Source organism: Arabidopsis thaliana (assembly GCF_000001735.4).
Source record: "Arabidopsis thaliana chromosome 1 sequence".
Taxonomy (NCBI): Eukaryota; Viridiplantae; Streptophyta; class Magnoliopsida; order Brassicales; family Brassicaceae; genus Arabidopsis; species Arabidopsis thaliana.
In genome coordinates, this window is record NC_003070.9 from 20,873,425 (window position 1) to 20,893,481 (window position 20,057).

At 40.9% G+C, this 20,057-nt stretch overlaps 3 protein-coding genes and 1 long non-coding RNA gene across 5 annotated transcripts; 3 read left to right on the forward strand and 1 right to left on the reverse strand.

Moving 5' to 3' along the window:
* On the forward strand, positions 1 to 2,922 carry AT1G55840 (Sec14p-like phosphatidylinositol transfer family protein). 2 transcript variants are annotated; one of them, NM_104461.3, is made up of 10 exons: positions 1 to 521; positions 634 to 662; positions 1,059 to 1,142; positions 1,247 to 1,300; positions 1,383 to 1,460; positions 1,563 to 1,616; positions 1,701 to 1,760; positions 1,846 to 1,941; positions 2,038 to 2,220; positions 2,310 to 2,922. In NM_104461.3, exons 1-10 carry the CDS (start codon positions 467 to 469, stop codon positions 2,592 to 2,594), a joined length of 978 nt encoding a protein of 325 aa, NP_175980.1. In that variant the 5' UTR covers positions 1 to 466; the 3' UTR covers positions 2,595 to 2,922. The 2 variants fall into 2 exon arrangements, with proteins under 2 accessions (NP_175980.1, NP_001077724.1); NM_001084255.1 differs by lacking the exon at positions 634 to 662 and having other exon boundaries at positions 178 to 521; positions 2,310 to 2,848.
* Positions 2,923 to 3,015: 93 nt separating this feature from the next.
* On the forward strand, positions 3,016 to 6,058 carry CSLE1 (cellulose synthase like E1). The gene is made up of 6 exons (NM_104462.4): positions 3,016 to 4,086; positions 4,179 to 4,295; positions 4,365 to 4,577; positions 4,700 to 4,906; positions 5,014 to 5,361; positions 5,445 to 6,058. Exons 1-6 carry the CDS (start codon positions 3,328 to 3,330, stop codon positions 5,988 to 5,990), a joined length of 2,190 nt encoding a protein of 729 aa, NP_175981.2. The 5' UTR covers positions 3,016 to 3,327; the 3' UTR covers positions 5,991 to 6,058.
* Positions 6,059 to 6,475: 417 nt separating this feature from the next.
* On the reverse strand, positions 6,476 to 19,844 carry UPL1 (LOW protein: E3 ubiquitin ligase-like protein; the record flags this gene model as incomplete). Its single annotated transcript, NM_001198316.2, has 15 exons — positions 19,454 to 19,844; positions 18,899 to 18,994; positions 18,600 to 18,806; positions 10,631 to 18,391; positions 10,234 to 10,554; positions 9,877 to 10,078; positions 9,549 to 9,793; positions 9,191 to 9,459; positions 7,913 to 9,020; positions 7,684 to 7,830; positions 7,496 to 7,576; positions 7,177 to 7,402; positions 6,958 to 7,097; positions 6,659 to 6,765; positions 6,476 to 6,578 (listed from the first exon to the last, which is right to left on the reverse strand). The coding sequence occupies exons 1-15, from the start codon at positions 19,484 to 19,486 to the stop codon at positions 6,476 to 6,478; spliced, it is 11,046 nt and encodes a 3,681-aa protein (NP_001185245.1). The 5' UTR covers positions 19,487 to 19,844.
* On the forward strand, positions 11,234 to 11,715 carry AT1G08073. The gene is made up of 2 exons (NR_139365.1): positions 11,234 to 11,293; positions 11,402 to 11,715. It is a non-coding gene; the product is annotated as an other RNA (long non-coding RNA).
* Positions 19,845 to 20,057: the final 213 nt, after the last annotated feature.

A 20,057-nucleotide genomic window follows, 5' to 3' on the forward strand; every position in this document is an offset into this window, starting at 1 on the left:
TAAAGTTTGAGAGGAAAATAGTGCTAAAAATAGATTCTTGCTTGACTTTTCTTCAATGGTGGAGATTTCCTAATAAATCCAATTAAATTACGAAAATGGTAAAAAGAAGCATGTTCGAAATACGATAATGTGTAAAATCGGAAATCTATATCTCTGGTTCAATTTTATTACAAGGAAAGAAACATCATGATATGATATTTTTCTCAAGTCTTTTGGTGTTGGAGAAGAAGAGAGAAGAAGAACTTGGTTTCTCTCTCTAAAAGTTTATTGCTTGGCTCCATAAAAAGTGCACCTTTTTCTCTCTTTTCTTTCTCTCTCTCTCTCTCTCTCTCTCTCTCTCTCACTTCTCCTCGGATGCACTATTGTCCGTGAGATCAGAGATTCACCCTCTTTAGATTTTGCGCAGAAACTTTTGCCCACAATTTTGTATTCGTCAAATCTGAGCTGAGATCTCTAGAGTGAGAAAATGAGCATCACTAATGAAGAAGCAGTGAAGCAATTGCGTGCTTTAATGGAAGATGGTGTGTCTTTATTTGGGTTTTCAATGTTTTAACTTTTAAGCTTGCTTTGTTTGAAGATCGCTGACGAAATCTCAAATTTTGAGCTAATTTTACTTACTTTTGGTATTGACAGTTGATGATTCACTCAGAGAGTCGTATCGGGTTAGTAAATTCACTTGTTTTTTAGATGCTTTGAAAGATTCAACTCCCAAGTCTTTGCTTATTGAACCAAAGATCGATACTTTCGATTTTCTATAAATAGGTTTCTGGGAAAACCGGGAAAAAAATATCCCCTTTTTTCGTGTCCTGTGTAATTTGATCGGCATGTATATTGGTTTCAGTGATCTGGATCTAAATTTGAATCAAAGTCTCTCTCTTTGCATTAGTTATTTAAGATTCAGTATTGTTGGATCTGTGGAGTTGTTGTTTAAAACATATACTGATCTAGAGTTGGTTGAGTGTCATATGTAACATGGATCTTATTGTTGTTCTTGGCTATAGAAAAGCCCATTTTGTGATGTAGATGGTGGATTTACAAATGCTTGTGTTATGCTGCAGAACATTCATCAAGGGTATCCGACAGAGAATTTGTTACGCTTTCTTAAAGCCAGGGATGGGAATGTCCAGAAAGCTCATAAAATGGTTTAAATCTGTTTGCTTTCACCTAATTTAGATTGTCTTTGATGCTTTGTTTCTTGTTTTAGCTTTGTTTTGGGGTTTAAAACTAATGACTGCAAGTGTTACAGTTGCTCGAGTGTTTGGAATGGAGGACTCAAAACGAGATTGACAAGATACTAACTGTGAGTTTTCTTTCAGCTTTTGGTGTCCAGTTCTGCGATTTTCTGTGGCCCTTTGATCTCATTTGGTTATTGATTTTTGCAGAAACCCATTGTTCCTGTTGACCTGTACAGAGGAATCAGAGACACACAACTTGTCGGTGTGTCTGGTTACTCTAAAGAGGTACTACTATTTTGAGTCCCTTTCTTTCTTTAACTTTTTTTTTAATTTTAAAAGCAGATGTTTGATCCAACTAAAAACTTTGTTGAATCATTTGACTTTTAGGGTCTCCCTGTCATTGCCATTGGTGTGGGGCTTAGCACATATGATAAAGCCTCCGTAAGCATCTCTATTCATCTTCCACTCAGAGACTTGTTGTGAAGTTGAAACTCTCTGACCGTAGCTTTCTTATCCTTCATTCAGGTTCACTACTATGTACAGTCTCACATTCAAATGAATGAGTACCGGGATCGTGTTGTATTGGTAAGACCAAAACTCTATTTGGGTTTAGCCTTTTCCTCCCTACTTTTATTTTCCTATCTTGATTTTGTGATTTTCTCTTCTGTAGCCATCTGCTTCAAAGAAACAGGGACGACCAATTTGCACTTGTTTGAAAATTTTGGATATGTCTGGTTTAAAGCTTTCAGCTTTAAGTCAAATTAAGGTATTAATAATTGCATTACCTTGTGTGATTTTATGACTTTGATTCTTGTCTTCACCACATGTTTTGTTTTTTTCCTTTTTTCATTTCTGTGTGCAGTTAATGACTGCTATAACAACAATAGATGATTTGAACTATCCAGAGAAGACAGAGACATACTATGTTGTCAATGTCCCGTACATATTCTCTGCTTGTTGGAAAACCATAAAGCCTCTGTTGCAAGAGAGAACAAAGAAGAAGATTCAAGTTCTGAAAGGTTGCGGGAAAGATGAGTTGCTAAAGGTAAGCAATTCAGTTTCCCCATGAAGAAGAAGTAGTCTTACTCTTGTGCAAGAAGACTGAAAGTTCTTATAACCTTTTTGATATTGCAGATAATGGACTATGAGTCTCTCCCACATTTCTGTAGAAGAGAAGGGTCTGGATCTGGTAGGCATATCTCAAATGGAACAGTAGACAATTGTTTCTCTCTGGATCACTCTTTCCACCAAGACCTTTATGATTATGTCAAGCAGCAGGCTCTGGTTAAAGGATCAGGTGCACCGATCAGACATGGTTCAGTCCACGTTAAGTTCCCTGAGCCAGACACCGAAGGCAACAAGATCTTCGATACCTTAGAAAATGAGTTCCAGAAGCTTGGAAATGACCAGAAGATCTGAGTGATCTACAACCCTTATAACACGAATTGCCCATAAGAAACCGGAATTTGTCTCTGGTTGATGAGCAGTATTTAAGATAAGAATCAATCACCTTTACTTGTATTACTAGTTTCGCTTGCATCAGCTCGATGCAGGTTTTGTTTAAAAAGAAGATGGAACACAATTTCCTCGGAATGGATCTTTTGATCTAGTACCATTATATATATAGAACTCATTTCTATTTATGTCCTTTTGCAATTCTCTGCATTCTTCTTTAGTCACTAGAGTGTTCTTTAATATCACCATTGTTGCAGACCCTTTTATCTCAATTGTGAAACCAAGATCTCTGCAACATCATTGGTCATACACTGAGTGGATTTGATTCAATGATAATACAATAAAGAAATAGAGATTAACATAGCTACTCTCTGACTTTTCATCACCAACCATTAGTCTTTTTGGTTGTTGATAAGATAAATAAATAATTGTACTCTCAAACAAGATGATCGTCGACGCTATCTATCTGTCCTTATTTGACTGAAATAGAAAGTAGAAACATAGTAGCTGACAGTTCCAATGACGTAAGAGAGTGTCTCGAGATCCACACTTGTTCTTGACAATGTCCAGAGTTATAGCCGCCACTAAATTCGGTTCTTCTTGTATAAAAGGCTTAACCTTTCCACTTGTCTGAGAGACCACTTCTCTTATCCCTCTCACCTTCTCACTTGGCACCGTTGCAGAGAGAGAACCAAACATGGTAAACAAAGACGACCGGATTAGACCGGTTCATGAAGCCGACGGTGAACCGCTTTTTGAGACTAGGAGAAGAACCGGTAGAGTGATTGCGTACCGGTTTTTCTCAGCCTCGGTTTTCGTGTGTATCTGTTTGATTTGGTTCTACAGAATTGGTGAGATTGGTGATAACCGTACCGTTTTAGATCGATTAATCTGGTTTGTTATGTTTATTGTGGAGATTTGGTTCGGTTTATATTGGGTAGTCACACAATCTTCCCGGTGGAATCCGGTTTGGCGATTTCCCTTCTCCGATAGACTCTCTCGGAGATACGGAAGCGACCTTCCGAGGCTCGACGTCTTCGTTTGCACGGCGGATCCGGTGATTGAGCCGCCGTTGTTGGTGGTAAACACAGTCTTATCTGTGACGGCTCTTGACTACCCACCGGAGAAACTCGCCGTTTATCTCTCAGATGACGGTGGTTCTGAGCTGACGTTCTATGCTCTCACGGAGGCAGCTGAGTTTGCTAAAACTTGGGTTCCCTTCTGCAAGAAGTTCAACGTTGAGCCAACATCTCCCGCTGCTTACTTGTCTTCCAAGGCAAACTGTCTTGATTCTGCGGCTGAGGAGGTGGCTAAGCTGTATAGAGAAATGGCGGCGAGGATTGAAACGGCGGCGAGACTGGGACGAATACCGGAGGAGGCGCGGGTGAAGTACGGTGACGGGTTTTCACAGTGGGATGCTGACGCTACTCGAAGAAACCATGGAACCATTCTTCAAGTACGTAATGGCTTTTTAGTTATGTTCTGTTATTACAACAATCGATAAAACTAAATCTAAGTGTTCTTTTTTTTGGTTTCATTAAATGTCAGGTTTTGGTAGATGGAAGAGAAGGGAATACAATAGCAATACCAACGTTGGTGTATTTATCAAGAGAAAAGAGACCTCAACATCATCATAACTTCAAGGCTGGAGCAATGAACGCATTGGTAAGTAACAAATTTCTTGCTCCACAAGGCAACATGGTATCTTTATGTGACCGTTTCACTCTCTTACAGCTGAGGGTTTCTTCGAAAATTACTTGTGGGAAAATCATACTAAACTTGGACTGTGATATGTACGCAAACAACTCAAAGTCAACACGCGACGCGCTCTGCATCCTCCTCGATGAGAAAGAGGGAAAAGAGATTGCTTTCGTGCAGTTTCCGCAGTGTTTTGACAATGTTACAAGAAATGATTTGTATGGAAGCATGATGCGAGTAGGAATTGATGTAAGTAATAAAAGAGATGGACCGCACAAAAACACAAGATAGATTCTGGATTTGTGAATTATTGATTCTGCTATTAACTAATTTTTTATGTTTTGTAATGTGAAAACTAACCAACAAAAAAGGTGGAATTTCTTGGATTGGATGGAAATGGTGGTCCGTTATACATTGGAACTGGATGCTTTCACAGAAGAGATGTGATCTGTGGAAGAAAGTATGGAGAGGAAGAAGAAGAAGAAGAATCTGAGAGAATTCACGAAAATTTAGAGCCTGAGATGATTAAGGCTCTCGCGAGCTGCACTTATGAGGAAAACACTCAATGGGGAAAGGAGGTAAGGCAGCGATTAGTACTCACTTACTTATGACTGTTTCTTGTAATGAAGTTAAAACGTTCACTATCAATTTCATTCAAATTCTTGGTTGTTTGTTTCCATGGCAGATGGGTGTGAAATATGGTTGCCCGGTAGAGGATGTAATAACTGGTTTGACGATTCAGTGTCGCGGATGGAAATCAGCCTACCTGAACCCGGAAAAGCAAGCATTTCTCGGGGTAGCGCCGACCAATTTGCATCAAATGCTAGTGCAGCAGAGGAGATGGTCAGAGGGAGACTTTCAGATTATGCTTTCGAAGTATAGTCCGGTTTGGTATGGAAAAGGAAAGATCAGTTTAGGACTGATACTTGGTTACTGTTGCTATTGTCTTTGGGCTCCATCTTCACTACCTGTGCTCATTTACTCTGTTTTGACTTCTCTCTGTCTCTTCAAAGGCATTCCTCTGTTTCCAAAGGTAATATATATACCTTTCCTCTGGTTTTTTTTGGTTTTTGTATAAACTTGGAATCTGAAACCAGGTCCGGTTTTTGAATTCAGGTCTCGAGCTCGTGGTTTATTCCGTTTGGATACGTCACTGTTGCAGCTACCGCATATAGCCTAGCCGAGTTCTTGTGGTGCGGAGGGACGTTCCGTGGATGGTGGAACGAGCAAAGGATGTGGCTTTATAGAAGAACAAGCTCGTTTCTTTTCGGATTTATGGACACGATTAAGAAGCTACTTGGAGTTTCTGAGTCTGCGTTTGTGATCACAGCAAAAGTAGCAGAAGAAGAAGCAGCAGAGAGATACAAGGAAGAGGTAATGGAGTTTGGAGTGGAGTCTCCCATGTTTCTCGTCCTCGGAACACTCGGTATGCTCAATCTCTTCTGCTTCGCCGCAGCGGTTGCGAGACTTGTTTCCGGAGACGGTGGAGATTTGAAAACAATGGGGATGCAATTTGTGATAACAGGAGTACTAGTTGTCATAAACTGGCCTCTGTATAAAGGTATGTTGTTGAGGCAAGACAAAGGAAAGATGCCAATGAGCGTTACAGTTAAATCAGTTGTTTTAGCTTTATCTGCCTGTACCTGTTTAGCGTTTTTGTAAGATTGATTAACAACAGTCAAAAAAGTAATCAAAATAATGACCAGCAGTTATAATATGTAATTTTCTTATCTTATTTTGCTTACTAGAATGGATAGCAAATATCAACTACTAATATTTGAGAGTTTGCAACTATTTCAAAAGATTTTTGATATACAAAATCCTAAGGGGACAGAGAGAAACCCTAATAATAAATAGACTAATACTAACATAATATGGACAGACAAAAATAGCCACTTGCGATTTCTATTCATTCTGCAGTCTTAATCAAAAGCTCTTTCTCCTTATCCTGCCTGAAAATCTTCGAGATCTGCCACAACAGAAATCATGAGACTTTTATTGTTCCAAACTAAGCAATTTATGGTGAATCTTAAAGAATGTACAAGTATGAAAGCTAGCTTACATGTACAGAGGAGTCAAAAGAATGAAGGATTGATGGGTTTTCACTGATTCTTAAGGTGACGGGGGTTGGTTTCGACAAGCTTTCTTCAAGCAAACCCAAAACCTTCACTGGCTTCGTGAATTGCAAGTAGCAGGCGTTCCTGAAGCTGTTCCTTAGATTGATACTCAGGGAGGTCTAGTTGGTTAAAACTGCAACAGAACAAGATTTGTTAAATTACGCCAACAACTAAAATTTTAAAATAAAAAAGAGCTTTGTAATGATTTCTAACCATGTATGAGCTGATGGCAGCCGCTCTGGGGCTCCATATGCTTTGTGGATTTGTAATCTTTGAGGGCCAGAAATACCTTGCAGTGCCTTGAAGCCTTCCAAAGGAACCTGAAAACAGAAACACCGCTTGTAAAACATATGAAAGTTTCCCTTTTCTATGAATTTCTAGCGTTTCAAAAGGGGAATAGAGGAAGGAGATCAAAATCGAGATCAAACCAACCAGACAAAAAAAAACAAGTACATATATATCAGAAAGAGAATCTCAAGTGACTTGGACAGAAGCTGCTAATATTGGTCTACCTTTGATGTTCCAGTGACAAATTGAAGAAATCTAGCCATATCTTCTTTGCTGAAAGCCTTGACAACCTCCCAGAACCAATGAATAACAGGGGATCCTGCCGTGTAGCTGGTATACTCGGTATTGGCTTTTAGATCATCAACTAAAACAAATAAAAAGATTGTTATTATAATAACTTAATGGATAAGCACATAGATATTGATCAATAGAATCCAACTTACAATCAATCTCAGGCAACCCGCTGATTAGGAGCTCAAGCTCTTTATCATTGAAAATTGATACAAGCTCACGAGGTATTAATTCATTAAAGCCTTCGAGGAAAGCGTTGATTTGAGGCCGAATAGCATTGGTAAGTATGTGGCCGGCCACAAGGTCAACATATTCATGTTTTGTTTCTTCTGTTACCCGTATGTTTCGTCCTCCAGGTTTAAGCTCGTAGTCCGTCACCTTTTTCATCAAAGATAATATGATCAATTCAATACAGTGGCACTTTGGGATAAAGCACCAAAAAAACAAAAAACAAAAACACATCAAGCGAACCTCTGTCTTTTCGTAAAGAATGTGTTTTTCCTCATCTGCGTCCATACTAAATGTGAGGTCGAGTATGTCGCTCACGTCATTCTAAATGAACAGAAAAAGGCACAAATATGAGTCTCAAAAAGCAGGACCTGACTTCGATTTTTGAGCTTTGTAATAGATAAAGATTAATAAAGGCTAGGTCCTCAAACCTCTAATAGCCACTTCAAATTCTTGTAGTAATCAGGATCCACCGCCTCAATGTCATGATAGGTCACCTTCACACCGAGTATGTGTTTATAGAAGGAACGGGTGAAATAAACATCCAAAAGCTGCCCATCAAACAACGCCTTTGCCACCTGCAGTGACATCACAAACACATCAGAGAGAACCAAAAACCAACAATCAGGTGAGTGCATTGAGAAGGTTCTGAAATATTACCATGCGACCAACAAATTTGAAGTATGATAGATGTTCAGTTTGGTAAACAGAATTGGGATTCGGTTGGAAGGTGGCATCATTTCCAACGGTAGTGAAGAGTAACGCTCCTTTGTCAAATATAACTCTTGACAATAACTGATACCATTCTCTGGTTAGACCACCGGCATCAATACCTTCCTCACCTTGAAACTGCACATTCAGACGTCCCTTCAGATCCTGCGGGGAGCGCATACGTAACTGGTTGTATGAATCTTCCAACACATAAGCTCGGCGGACACTAATACGCAATGGCCCAGAAATATGTTGATCATGTTGGTGCCTTATTCTTGACCTGAAGTACGCTTTCTTGTTGTCAAAATCAATCAGCCTTGGTGCCTTCAGCATCATTGAAAGGGACTTCTCCAGCAAACTCGGATTTTGCCTAATAAATGAATTCAAAAGTCGCCTATGCTTCTCAGCAAACTTTGAAAATGTAACAGAACCATCAGTTTTTTTCTGAGAATCTACGCTGGTTTTAGATGAGGAACCATGAGCAGAGGACTCCTTTACTTCTCCAGCTGTCACATTTGTATCCTGCTGTAACATTGACGGAGTTTGAATCTTCTCACAGAGAACAAAGAAAGCCTCAATAAGAGGGAGGAGCCTCTGAGTTCCTGGAGAGAGAGAGGACGTAGGAGAGATCCCTAGAACATGATCTCCGGGGTTTATATTTGATGCAGCTGCAGTATGATCGAGCTGCAACTCAGTCATGCTGATACACTGACTAAGTTCATGCCACAAGGGCTCTAATGCCACATTTAGTCTCTGCATAATGTTTTGTTCCTCCTGTTCTGTTTCTCTTTCGGTTCCCACATTGCTCTCATCAATAGGAGAAGTTAGTGAGCTAAGCACTTGCAGAACACGGAGAATCGAAGCACCTGCCATGGAACCTGTACTCCGACTCATCTTCTGTTTACTGCTTAGTGTTGCCAGCTCACGGACAGTTGAGGAACTCAAACTACTTGCCAATTCTGAGAGTTCTTTGGTGAAAAATTTGCGATGAGCAACATCTACGGCAGCCAACTTTTTCAGTACCTCTCCCGCTAACGAGTAAATTTTGTCCGATAACCTATTACGGTAATAAAACATGTGAGTTCGTCTAAAGCAATTCAAGGAAATAATTGAGACCAAGGATAAGAAAAGACCTATGTTGTGTAGACTACTACCTATATAAATATAACTATATAAGAGACTAAGTTCAGGAACGCAAAGAAAGAAAGAAAAGAAGGCGTCTCTTACCCTTCATATCCAAGAAGAATGCAAAGATTGCAGAGGTCAGACTGTGGCAACTGCAAGAATATGTTATATATTTCAGCACAATTCTTCCTTCTTGCAACAGATAGGTCAGCTTCACCCACTAGCTCAGATTCAGCATCTTTTCGTGTTTCACTTGAAGCTTCTTCACCGACAGGTTTGTTTTCTAATTTCTCAGGTACTCCTGATGACGGAGACCAACCCTCAATTCGGGACGCTGCTGTGTAGACAACTACTTGCAGCAAGCCCATGACCTGAAACAATACAGATACAATAACCAAAGAAATTTTCAGGACATTGCTGTGAGAAAATGCCTACTTTCTGAAAATCATGCTAAACATACCAGCCCTAGATGAGATGTACTCTGCAGAAGCTGAGGCCGATTAAGCAGTTTTAGGAAGACAACCAGAGGTATCTCCAGATCTCGGGAATCTGTCACATGAGTAACTTTCTCTTTACCTTTTCGGCTTGACAACTGGGATAGAAGTGACGAATCAAAGTAAAACAACATGTCAGCAACAGCAGAATGATTTGTAGCCAAGTACGTCAAAACCTCAAGCACCCGGCGGAACACTAAAGGAGGAAGACCTGTGTTAAGAACAAAGAAAGTCAGTCAGTGCTCTGGAAGCTTGCGAGAATAACAGACAAAGACTTTCGGTAAGAAGTACTACCATTCAATAGCTGAGATCGACCATAAACAACATTTGATTGACAGCCATAGAGTCTTTGCGGATTAGTTATTGCCAACTCGCTCGGTGATGTTTCCATCTCCGGCCTAATCATATCCAGTAAAAGTTGAACCAGGTTTGCCCTTGTAAAACTGTGAGCACATAGATTTAAGAGAAGCCTCTGCAGAAGGCCTTTTCCCAATGGCTGATACATTAAAATAACATCATTGTTAGAAGCCTAAAAAAGTGCTTGTGATACTTCAATTAAAATAGTCAATTCGGCGTTGATAAATAAGAACCAAAATCATTGATTTGTTTATTTGTTAGAAGGGGGTAGGGTAAAACAGGAATGCCACTAACCTGTGCAAGTCGTAATAGCCTGATTAGTGATTTCAAGGCATCAGCATTCACAAGAGGGTCTCCTTCAATCTCTTTTACTTTCAAGCCATCTGCAGAAGATGAAACAGCCCTCTGACCAATAGTGACTCCAACACCCCTGTCCATCCCCGTCAGCCTATTGTATCCCAAACCATTCCTCCGATTATTCAGCCTGTGACTACTTCCAAAAACACTACTACGAGCTTGATAGTGACTCATTGCTCGGTCTCTGAGCATCTGGGCTTCCGCAAGTAAAGGGGAAGGCAAAGCTGCCAAAACTGCTTCTGAAGAAGTTAAGAGAACCTGAAAATAGCATATTTCAGATTGTTATAAACATTTGACAATTCAAATTACCTAATTCAAATAAAGAGATACAAACCTCTTCTCGTAAATCAGCAGGTAGAGTAGCAATAATTGAAGCATTATCCATATCAACTGCCTGTCCTTGTGACTGCTGTACCATCCTTTGCGCCCTTTGTTGAGCAAGAACTTCTGTTTGGATATCTGGGGGAAGCGCAGCCAAAAATTCAGGATCTATGTCGTCTACTGGAGGTGGTTCATAAGTTGGTGGCTGGACGGACTGAGCTTGCTGAGAAGCAAGGACTTCTGCCCGCAAATCTTCAGGGAGCGCTTCCAAAAATGTAGGATCGATGGCATTCACTTCAGGTGCCCTACCATCCAAGCTACCTTCCTCAACTTGTTCATCATTCCTCACATTTTCTGTAGCTTCCATGGACGAAAGCTCATTGTTGTCACCGTCCAAAGGTGAAGGTTGTACACTTTGATTTCCCTCTGCACCATCACTACTCATATCAACATCAACACTTGGTTGAAAATTAGAATCGGGATCATCTACTGGAGGAGCTATAGCTGTTACAGACACATTTTGAATACTGGAAGTATCAGGTTGACCCTGAGCAGTGGAGATAAGATGCACAGCTTCGTGGTCTACTTGATCAATAGGCGCACCATCACCTTCCCCAACTTCCATTCTATCAATCTCATTTGGTGTACTGTTCAAAGGAAGAGGCTGCATAACTTCAAGCTGCTGCAGACTTTCACCTGTATCTTGGCTGACAGGAGAAGCTAGATTAGCTTGACCTTGAGCGAAACTTTCAGCCATTACATCAGGTGGATTATTAACATTTTCATTGTTATTTAGTAGTTCACGTTCTTCACTTTGTTGACCACCTTCGTTACCATCACCCAAAACAGTTTCACTTCCAACAGATGGAGGAACATCCGGGTGCAGCTGCTCTTGGATTTCTGTGGTATTAGTCTCCCTTTCAACAACAGTATTTACTGGAGCAGAAGCACGCAAGTTGGAAATAAAATGTTCTTCTATCAACTGGGCAATTGAAGCTGATAGGCTACTTGGCTGAGGATGACCTATATCAGTCCACCGACTATCACCAACCCCTCTTCTTGATGAATCCATACCCACAACAGAATAATCAGTCAAAGGAGGAGGTGCCCCACCACCTGCTAAACGAGCGCTGAAAGGATCAACTGGTACTTGATCAAATGGTAGAACCGGTGTATCAAACATGTAAAACTGTGCTACGTCGTAGCTGCCAGCTTCTGAATGCCTGGATATACTGCCAGCACTTGCTGAAACTGACGCTGTATTGCCAGTTTGTGAAGGCCTGGAGAAGAGCGGGTGCTGAAAACCATGTACCTCTGAGCCAGATCGATCAAGAGAAGATCTGCCTGTTTGGCGTCTACGCTCAAAGCCCAAGGGTCTCCGCAGAGCAAACAGATCGTCAACATTCACACCTTCAAACGGCTCAGCTGTAATATCATCAATAAAACCATTTCCACCACCAGATCGCCCAAGAATCTGGAAGTGATCCAGCCCATCAAGAGCTTCCCTCCACCGCACCTCTATTACACGATTCTCGTGGAAATCATCATCATCTTCATCAACCATGTCATCATTATATTCATCTCCAAGGCCAGTATCTTCAGGGTCTTCCACATCAGTTCCAGCAAGAGACATAACACCAGCTCCATCTTCCACTAAATCTGCATCTTCATCATCTCCTTCATCATCCTCCCCTTCATCGCCCATGTCATCATCTACATCATCGTCAGCTCTATTTTCAACATGAAAACTCATTTCGATTTGATCACCTTCAATCTCTTCTCGCATGAAATCCATCTGAATAGGTTCAGGCAGTATTGTCTCATCGCCTTCTATCCTCATATCCTGAGGCATAGCCTGGGTTTGACTCGAACCCCTTTCACCTGCGCTTTGAGAGGAAACTTGAGCCTGCTCCTGTCCATTACCTGCTGCATCTGTTACTTGCTGTAGACTGCTATTATTTTGATTCAGCTCATCAGCTTCAGTCTCAGTTGAATTTCCATGACTATCATGTCTCTCATCAGAGTCTCTGTTTTTTTTCTCGTTTGGTACTTCTGATTTTAGCTGCTCGGCAGCATTTGCAGCCCTTGTCAGTGTCTCGAGAGACTTGAGAATAAGAGTGACAAGCTTTGGAGCATCAGGGTGGTCAAGATCAATCACGTGAAGGATGCTGGTCAAACACTGGATAGTTCCCCCGTCCATCATGCTCTTTGCAACGTCAGGTGAACAGCCACAACCAGGGAAATTGCTTGAAGATGAAGATGAATTCTTCGTCAAGATCGAGTAAACCAGGTTAGCAAAAGCAAGAACTCTTTTATCAGGTAATAGAACGCTTTTACTAGAACTCCTTCCCAAGGAAGCAAATACGGATAAAACCCTCGAAAGCTCATTGATTATTCTTTTACGCCCTTCATTAGAACGACTGCACAAAACAACAAGAAACCAGGAAGCCTTTTCAGACAGTTTCTCCTTCCATTCTTCAGGTCCAACAAACTTTTCGAGAGATATAGGAAGCAATCGATGAATGACATGGTAAATTAACCCTCCATTTCCAGGTGAATCATCAGGTAGATTGGATCCTCGAAGTTGAGATATTTCTGTATCCCGTCTCAGTATGACACTGGTACCATGTGAGTACATGAGAACAATATCACTCAACAACTTCAAAATAAATGTTACCCTGGCCAGTTCTTCAGATTTTTCAGGTATTTCTGCTTTCTCCGGCTCACCAACTCTTGAGGAGCTTGCTTTCTCCGGCTCACCAACTTTTGATTTACCCTTCACTTTAGTAGTCGGCTCATCGACCTCCATCGAAATTAAATTGGTTTCTCCATCTTCCTGCCTCTTCACCCTAGGAAAACTCAAGACAAGGTCAATAAGCTGATCAATAACTTGGATGAAGTTAGCAGGGACTCTTCTGTGGCTTTTTGAACATTTTCCTGACACATCATGAAGCTTATTTTCAGATATTCCAAGGGGTTCATTCAAAGAGAATCCGTGTTCACTGCCAGAAACTTTTGGCTTTTCTTTTTCCTTTGACAGTATCACAAAGTCCCTCCCTCCTGATGACTCCAATTGACAAGTTGAAGCCACAGCTTTCATAAAAACAACTGGATCTCTAGAAATTACAGGTGCCATTGTTGTCAGGAATGTCCGAGGTAACACCCTACCGATATGTCTCTTCCCACTCAAGGTCTGTCGTATTTCTGTTTCCATAGCAATTTGGAGAGTTTGAGGATCTTCAACAAGATGCCGTACTATAACAGATGCAACAGTATCATACCCAGGGAAACAACATTTTTTCGGAAGATTAAAAAGTGAAGATAAGCCTCCATTTTCCAGAAACTGGATAGCTAAAGCATGTGATTTCGTTAGACGGGCACATAACTGAAGCACAGCTTGCATGATCATAGCTGGAACATGCTGCTTTATGAGGCCACAGGCGATTAGTAAAGCTTTATGACCCTCTTCCATGGTCAGATAGCCTGTAGATTTTCCAAAAATCAATTCCAAAGCCTGGTTTGACTCCCCTTTAGCAACATCTGAAGATAATGCATCCTTTAAAGCTGCTGTTGAGTCTTGCGGAGAATCACTCGGCACTAAAGATCCACCTTGATTTCCTTCCACATATTCAGACGAGAGTTTTGTCTGTGCCTGCAGCATCATGCTCAATACAAGAAGCAAAGCACTAATGCATTTTGGAGCCAGAATCTCAGTTTCAGATTCACTCTTAAGGTTGAAATCCGTCAAGATACCAATTGCTACGGTCACAATACCATCCTGTGCAGCAATTTCTCGTGTGTTATCATCTTCTGAGAGTACTAATGCTAAAATGTGTGGTATCATAGTCAAAGCACCAGTATCCTTGGAGAAATCAAGTTGTACAAGCTTCAGTTGCTGAATAAGATACGACACGATTTTTGGCCGATCTTCCCCTTTGTTTCGGTTACATAGTGTCACAAACAAATCCATTAACGGGAAAGCCATAGAATCATCACTCTGAAATAACTTTACCGATGCAGCAATGACTTCATCAACAGGTGGTTCTTTTGGCTCTGCTTCTTCCTGCGGAACATCTACTGGCTTTTCTGTATCCTCAAGTTTTGGAGTTTCAGATGAATTTCCAAGAGATAGTGCAAGTGCTTGAGCCAATTCGTCATCTTCCTGCACCGGCTGCTCAGGATTGGTAAACAACCAGTCCATAGCCATTTCAACACTGTTTGTTCCCACTCTTCGTAACGCGATTTCAGCCCTTGACCTTGAAAAACCCATTTCAACAATCATACCAACAATGGATTCGTCAAGCTGTAGAGGCAAGGCTCTTTGGTTTATACCCCGGGTAACACCACTTCGATTTTCCCTTGCATCCACAACACCAGAGTATATATGTGTAACAAGGGAGGTAACTGAAGCAACAAAATTAGGATTGCAATCTGGAAACATAGGGTGGTTCCATATAGGAAGTATGACATCCAGAACCTGAGACTGCAGATTTCGCACAAATGTCTCAGGTTCCCTTGGTACAGGAAAAAGTCCAATCGACAAACCAACTGAGGCTGGCTGCACAAGAAGCTGCGTTTGAGAGGTTGGAGATAAAAGATACGTTGAGTTAACAAAATAGTCCAGCGCTCGGCAATAGTTTTGCAGAGTATCTACCAGCCACTTACTGTGAGACCATATATTTCTCTCACCTGGCTTCTCATTCTCAGTACTAGATGCAGGAATAGAAAACGGCACTGTCCAAAGCAACTGACTTGTAGCTTCAAATGTGGTGAGAAGTTCCTTAAACGTTCCATGGACATAAAAACTATTCACCATAGCTGTAAAACAGACCCTCCTTCGAGTATCAAATGAAAGGAAAGTGATATCATCTACCACTTTTCCAAGGTACCGGCACTTCACTGACAGAGATTTCTCATGCCCAGCAGCAGCACCATACCCGTCGAAGTTAAGAGCTTCAAGAAATACTTTAGCTAACGCAGTACCAAGCGTCTTAGATGCTGAACTCAATGATGCCCCATCAATCCTGCGACGATTAGCAGAGGTAAATCCTTTCACAAGGGCTGTGAAAAAAAAACGTAGTGTACAATTCAACTTGTTTAAAATTTCGGCAATGAGAACTTCAGTGCTTTTCTTTTTCAGCTCATGGGAAGATGACGTTACTGGTAGATCAGCTGGAATTTCAGAATCAAAATTAAAAGACTCCAGGTGCCGACGAGTTCTCCCACCCCTCATTCGGGCTATTGCATGTCGCGTACGACCATGAATACCTTCGCCAGAACGCACAATAGACAGAAATTCGCGATCCCCACCCCAAATAGACTGAGAACTACTGCTCCTAATGGAAACAGGGTTTGTGTATCTAACTGCTAAAGCATTGCTTGAATCCTCATCACTCTCTCTTTCAGCAGTACTGGATGAAGCTGAAACTGAATTATCAGATCCTCGATCAACACTCTTTTTTTCATCTTCCTTAGTATCATTACACAAGGCCATCTGCCAAATCGTTTGCTTGTATGTTATACCAAGTTCTTTCAGTACATCAGCGTCAGCAGCACTCAATTCTGAGATAACTGAAGCTGATCCTTTCAACAAAAAGTTGGAGAGGGACAACATGCCTTCTAGGCAGGAAAGAGATCTCAAAATCTTCGTCTGGATTGCAGACTCTAATTTAAGAAGCTGAGTACCTTCAATGGAAACCAAAAGGATTTTTGTCTTCTTCAGATGTTCTCTTAAGTAGGAGCACACTATCCGGGCTAGACCAGCTGAATGCTGAGGGGAGAAGTTCTTAAAAGCGACAGAAAAACTTTGACCAAGAGAGGTTGATAGAGGCATAAGAGGTAAAGAGAATAGCTGTAAAACTGCATCAATTCCTTTCTTCTCAACAAACAGGGAACATACTTCCGCATTCTGAAGAACTGTTTCAAAGAGACGAGCAACATTACACACACAATCTGGAAGAAACAGCTCAATGTTTGCTGGAGAAGTGTCAGAAGATGGTTCCGCCTCATCCGAAACTGCCAAGCTCTTCTCATCAACGTCAATTTCCATAGGAACAGGTGCAGCACTAGTAGGCACATCAGCTGACTTAGAGGTGGTGGCCTCCATCCCAGATCCAATAATCAACATGGAATTGAGGATTTCAATGAACATATCAACTCCATAAGTGCGCAACGAAGATTGATGTCTCAAGAGTTCATCAAGCCCACTTGACAAAGAACCAGGTGTATCACCTGTAAGAGCCCTCAGATAAGAGGGAGAAGTAAATATTTTCACAAAACACCTCAAGGCATTTCGGTCCTTCACAGCTTGAAGACCGCTATTGTTGAGACACAGAGCATCCAGACACTGCGGTATGCATGTTATGGCTTCTGCAGAGCAGATGACCTCATCAGATATAGCATCAAGAAAGGTAGAAGTTAAACCAGCTGAATCTAAAGCATTGAAACAAGTGGGATCTTTATGAATGAGATCACTCATGACAGTGGCAGCAAGCGAGAATACTCCACCCCCGAAATCTTTTGCTCTTCGGAAGATAATGCATAAGCATTCAGGCAACAAGCTCTCCTCGGAACCATAGAGGTTAGTGTTACCAGGAGCATAAGTTCCAAGGGATATTGCACGTAACAACGCTTTTAACAACAATCTCCTGTGATACGAAATCAATGCTTCCGAATAGGGAAGTTGTTCAGTATCAGGCCCATTGCTATCAGAACTGCAATTTTTTTCTTTCACATCGTCTTCAGTACGAGAGACTTCCAGTTTCAACCGAAAGATAGTATCATCCAAGCCACCCAAATCTCTGAACAAAGCAGCAGCTGGATTGCTGTAATCCATGAAGGCTTCTAATATATGCACAGCGGCACTGACCAAATGCAAGTGCTGGGGATCTGTATCTTTGATGAGAGGCACTAGGGTCGGGATAAGACCAGCTTCTCGCATGGCTGAACATCCAGACGATGATGAAACCAGGACTGTCACAAGGGATAACAAGGCTTCCGCAAAAGCAAGAGACCACTTGGAAGTAATACAAACAACAGAATCAATGGCTTTCTGCATTAAGCCAGATAGCAAACCACGATGCCCGCCAGAGGTAACTGCAGTTAAAACAGTCGGCTGCCGAGTTCGATCCTGCGATAGTGCAACCAAGGATAGCAAGCATAGTATCCTTATTTTCTCTGGAACAGTATCCTCATAGCTTACCAGCGTAACTAACTCATTTACAAATTCCGGTTCGCCATTAAAGAAAGAAACAACATTCTCAGTGTCACCACTTGCTTGAACCAAAACAACGAAAGCATATAAGCGAATGCATGTAAACTGCTGCCGGGTTGCCAAAGAGGAGAACGCCCTTGCAAATCTCATTCTGGTCAGCAACGCAAATCTTAAACTGGGAGGAACATTGTGATCAATGACTAATTTGTTCAGAAGTTCCAGGTCAGACTCTGCGCATATGCTGACATCAGGTACATGAATAACTTGTAAACCGCCAGGAAGCTCACTTGGTGATTCATCAGAAGGATAAAATTCAAAATGAAGAGTACGACCTAGCTGGAGAGAAACCTGGTCACAACTGTTTTCTGCGGCACATGACGTCAAGCCAAGGCCTTCCTCTTTCCCCCCCCAGCCTTGTGCAAGGGAAAATAGTTTTGAATTCAGGGAAGCATCTCTTATTGAGTATTTTCCAATTTGCCTTTTCAAAAAGGCAGCCAACGTCTGCAGACACGCTTCAACGACATCTGCATCAGTAGATGCAAGTAGGAGAGAAAGATGCTGCTGCAGTTATGAAGAAAAAAAGTGTGTGAGAATCATGCAGGTAGACATCTCAGTATATAAAGCAACATATCTAGCAGAACAACCAGAAATCAACATGGAATAAGAGTTGATAAAAATCAGTAACGACACTATATTGTGGCACCAATAAAAAAGAAACAGTGCAAATATGAATGATAGTTAGGGGGATTCTGGCACACAGATTATTTACCTCATAAGAACTGTAAAAATGTTTGTTCGTGCAATTCTCTAAAACAACTCTGATAACTCGGAGAACTTGCAGAACAGCATCCTTAGGGAAAGGTGGATCAGACTCCTCAAAGTTTTCCTCAATATGCAAATCCTTCCTTACTTGGACGTGCTTCTCGAAAAATGTGTCAAAATAATTGAAGAGGTCCACCCAATGATGGAAGTCACCCTATATAAAAAACAAAACCGCCAACCATCAAAACAAGAGTATGACAGAATTAAAGGGAAAACAGGTTCACAAACAAGGATTTCAAAACGTACCTTGTCGAATTCCCAGCGAAAACATGCAAGGGGTTCATGTATTAGCTCGAGTGGAACAGAAGTAACACTATTGATGAACGATTTGATTTTCGAAGGCTGGTTACAAATAAATAAAAAAGGGTTAACACAGCCAATACATATACAACATCAAATAAAACAATTTACCAAAGCCTCCAACGTTTGGCTTAAGAACTAAATAAAACCCCATTATACCAATCAAAGATCATCTCAATAACCATACACCAAAACATCAGAAACAGGCAAACGGAACTAAAGATAAATTTTTTTGAGTGAGATTAAAAAAAAACCCTCCAAGGTTTGGCTTAAGAACTCAAACCCCATTATACCAATCAATGATCACAACAATAACCATGCACCAAGACATCAGAAACAGACAAACGAAACAAAAAGATAAATCTTTTGAGTGAGATTAAAAAACTGAATTCCAAATGATAAATGAATAACAAGTAGCAGATATTAAAAAGAGTAATGCAAAGAGACAGATAGTTATACAATTGATTAAAAGGTTTAATTACGTGGTTTAGTAACACTAACCACTTCCGAAGCTCTTCTCCTTCTAAGCTTCATGATGATTTAGAGACAGTCAGACAGGGCATATCCTAAAGCAAACACTAAAGGATTAAGCAGTGATCAAATCCTCGAGACGATAGAGAATTGATCAGTAATCACTTGTGGATATCGAATCACAAATATCAACGAGGGGTGATCTGGTCCAATACTTTGGATTGATGGCGATCGTTGAGGAAGACGAACGAGAAGAAGAAAAAGAGAAGGAGAGAAGAATTGACGATCCTGGAGATAATCGCCAAGTGTAAGAGCGATCCGAAACTAGGGTTTAAAAGAGGATCGCGTATTAGAAGAGAAGGGATTTGATAGGGAGAGAGAAAGACGGTGTGAGAGAGAAAGAGAAGTGGAGAAGATTTCTAACAAGCTAAGGCGCTTTGTGTTTTATACATGACGATATATTTTGTTCCAATGCCCGGTTTTTTTTTCCAGTGCCGGTTTAACTAAAACATTTATTTTATTTCTTTTGCAATTTTGCAATTTTATTAATTAATTGACTAAGGTAATATTCGAGGCAAAATATATTGAATATTTTTTAAAATACATATTAAATCTTAACATATATCTTGTAATA

What these genes read in the sequence shown, in the direction of transcription:
- AT1G55840 (NM_104461.3), top strand. Translation starts at nt 467, where the DNA reads ATGAGCATCACTAATGAAGAAGCAGTGAAGCAATTGCGTGCTTTAATG. An exon ending in GCGTGCTTTAATGGAAGATG is followed by an intron (nt 522 to 633) that starts GTGTGTCTTTAT and finishes TGGTATTGACAG; the next exon opens with TTGATGATTCACTCAGAGAG. An exon ending in AGATTGACAAGATACTAACT is followed by an intron (nt 1,301 to 1,382) that starts GTGAGTTTTCTT and finishes TGATTTTTGCAG; the next exon opens with AAACCCATTGTTCCTGTTGA.
- CSLE1 (NM_104462.4), top strand. Translation starts at nt 3,328, where the DNA reads ATGGTAAACAAAGACGACCGGATTAGACCGGTTCATGAAGCCGACGGT. An exon ending in ACCATGGAACCATTCTTCAA is followed by an intron (nt 4,087 to 4,178) that starts GTACGTAATGGC and finishes ATTAAATGTCAG; the next exon opens with GTTTTGGTAGATGGAAGAGA. An exon ending in ACACTCAATGGGGAAAGGAG is followed by an intron (nt 4,907 to 5,013) that starts GTAAGGCAGCGA and finishes TTTCCATGGCAG; the next exon opens with ATGGGTGTGAAATATGGTTG.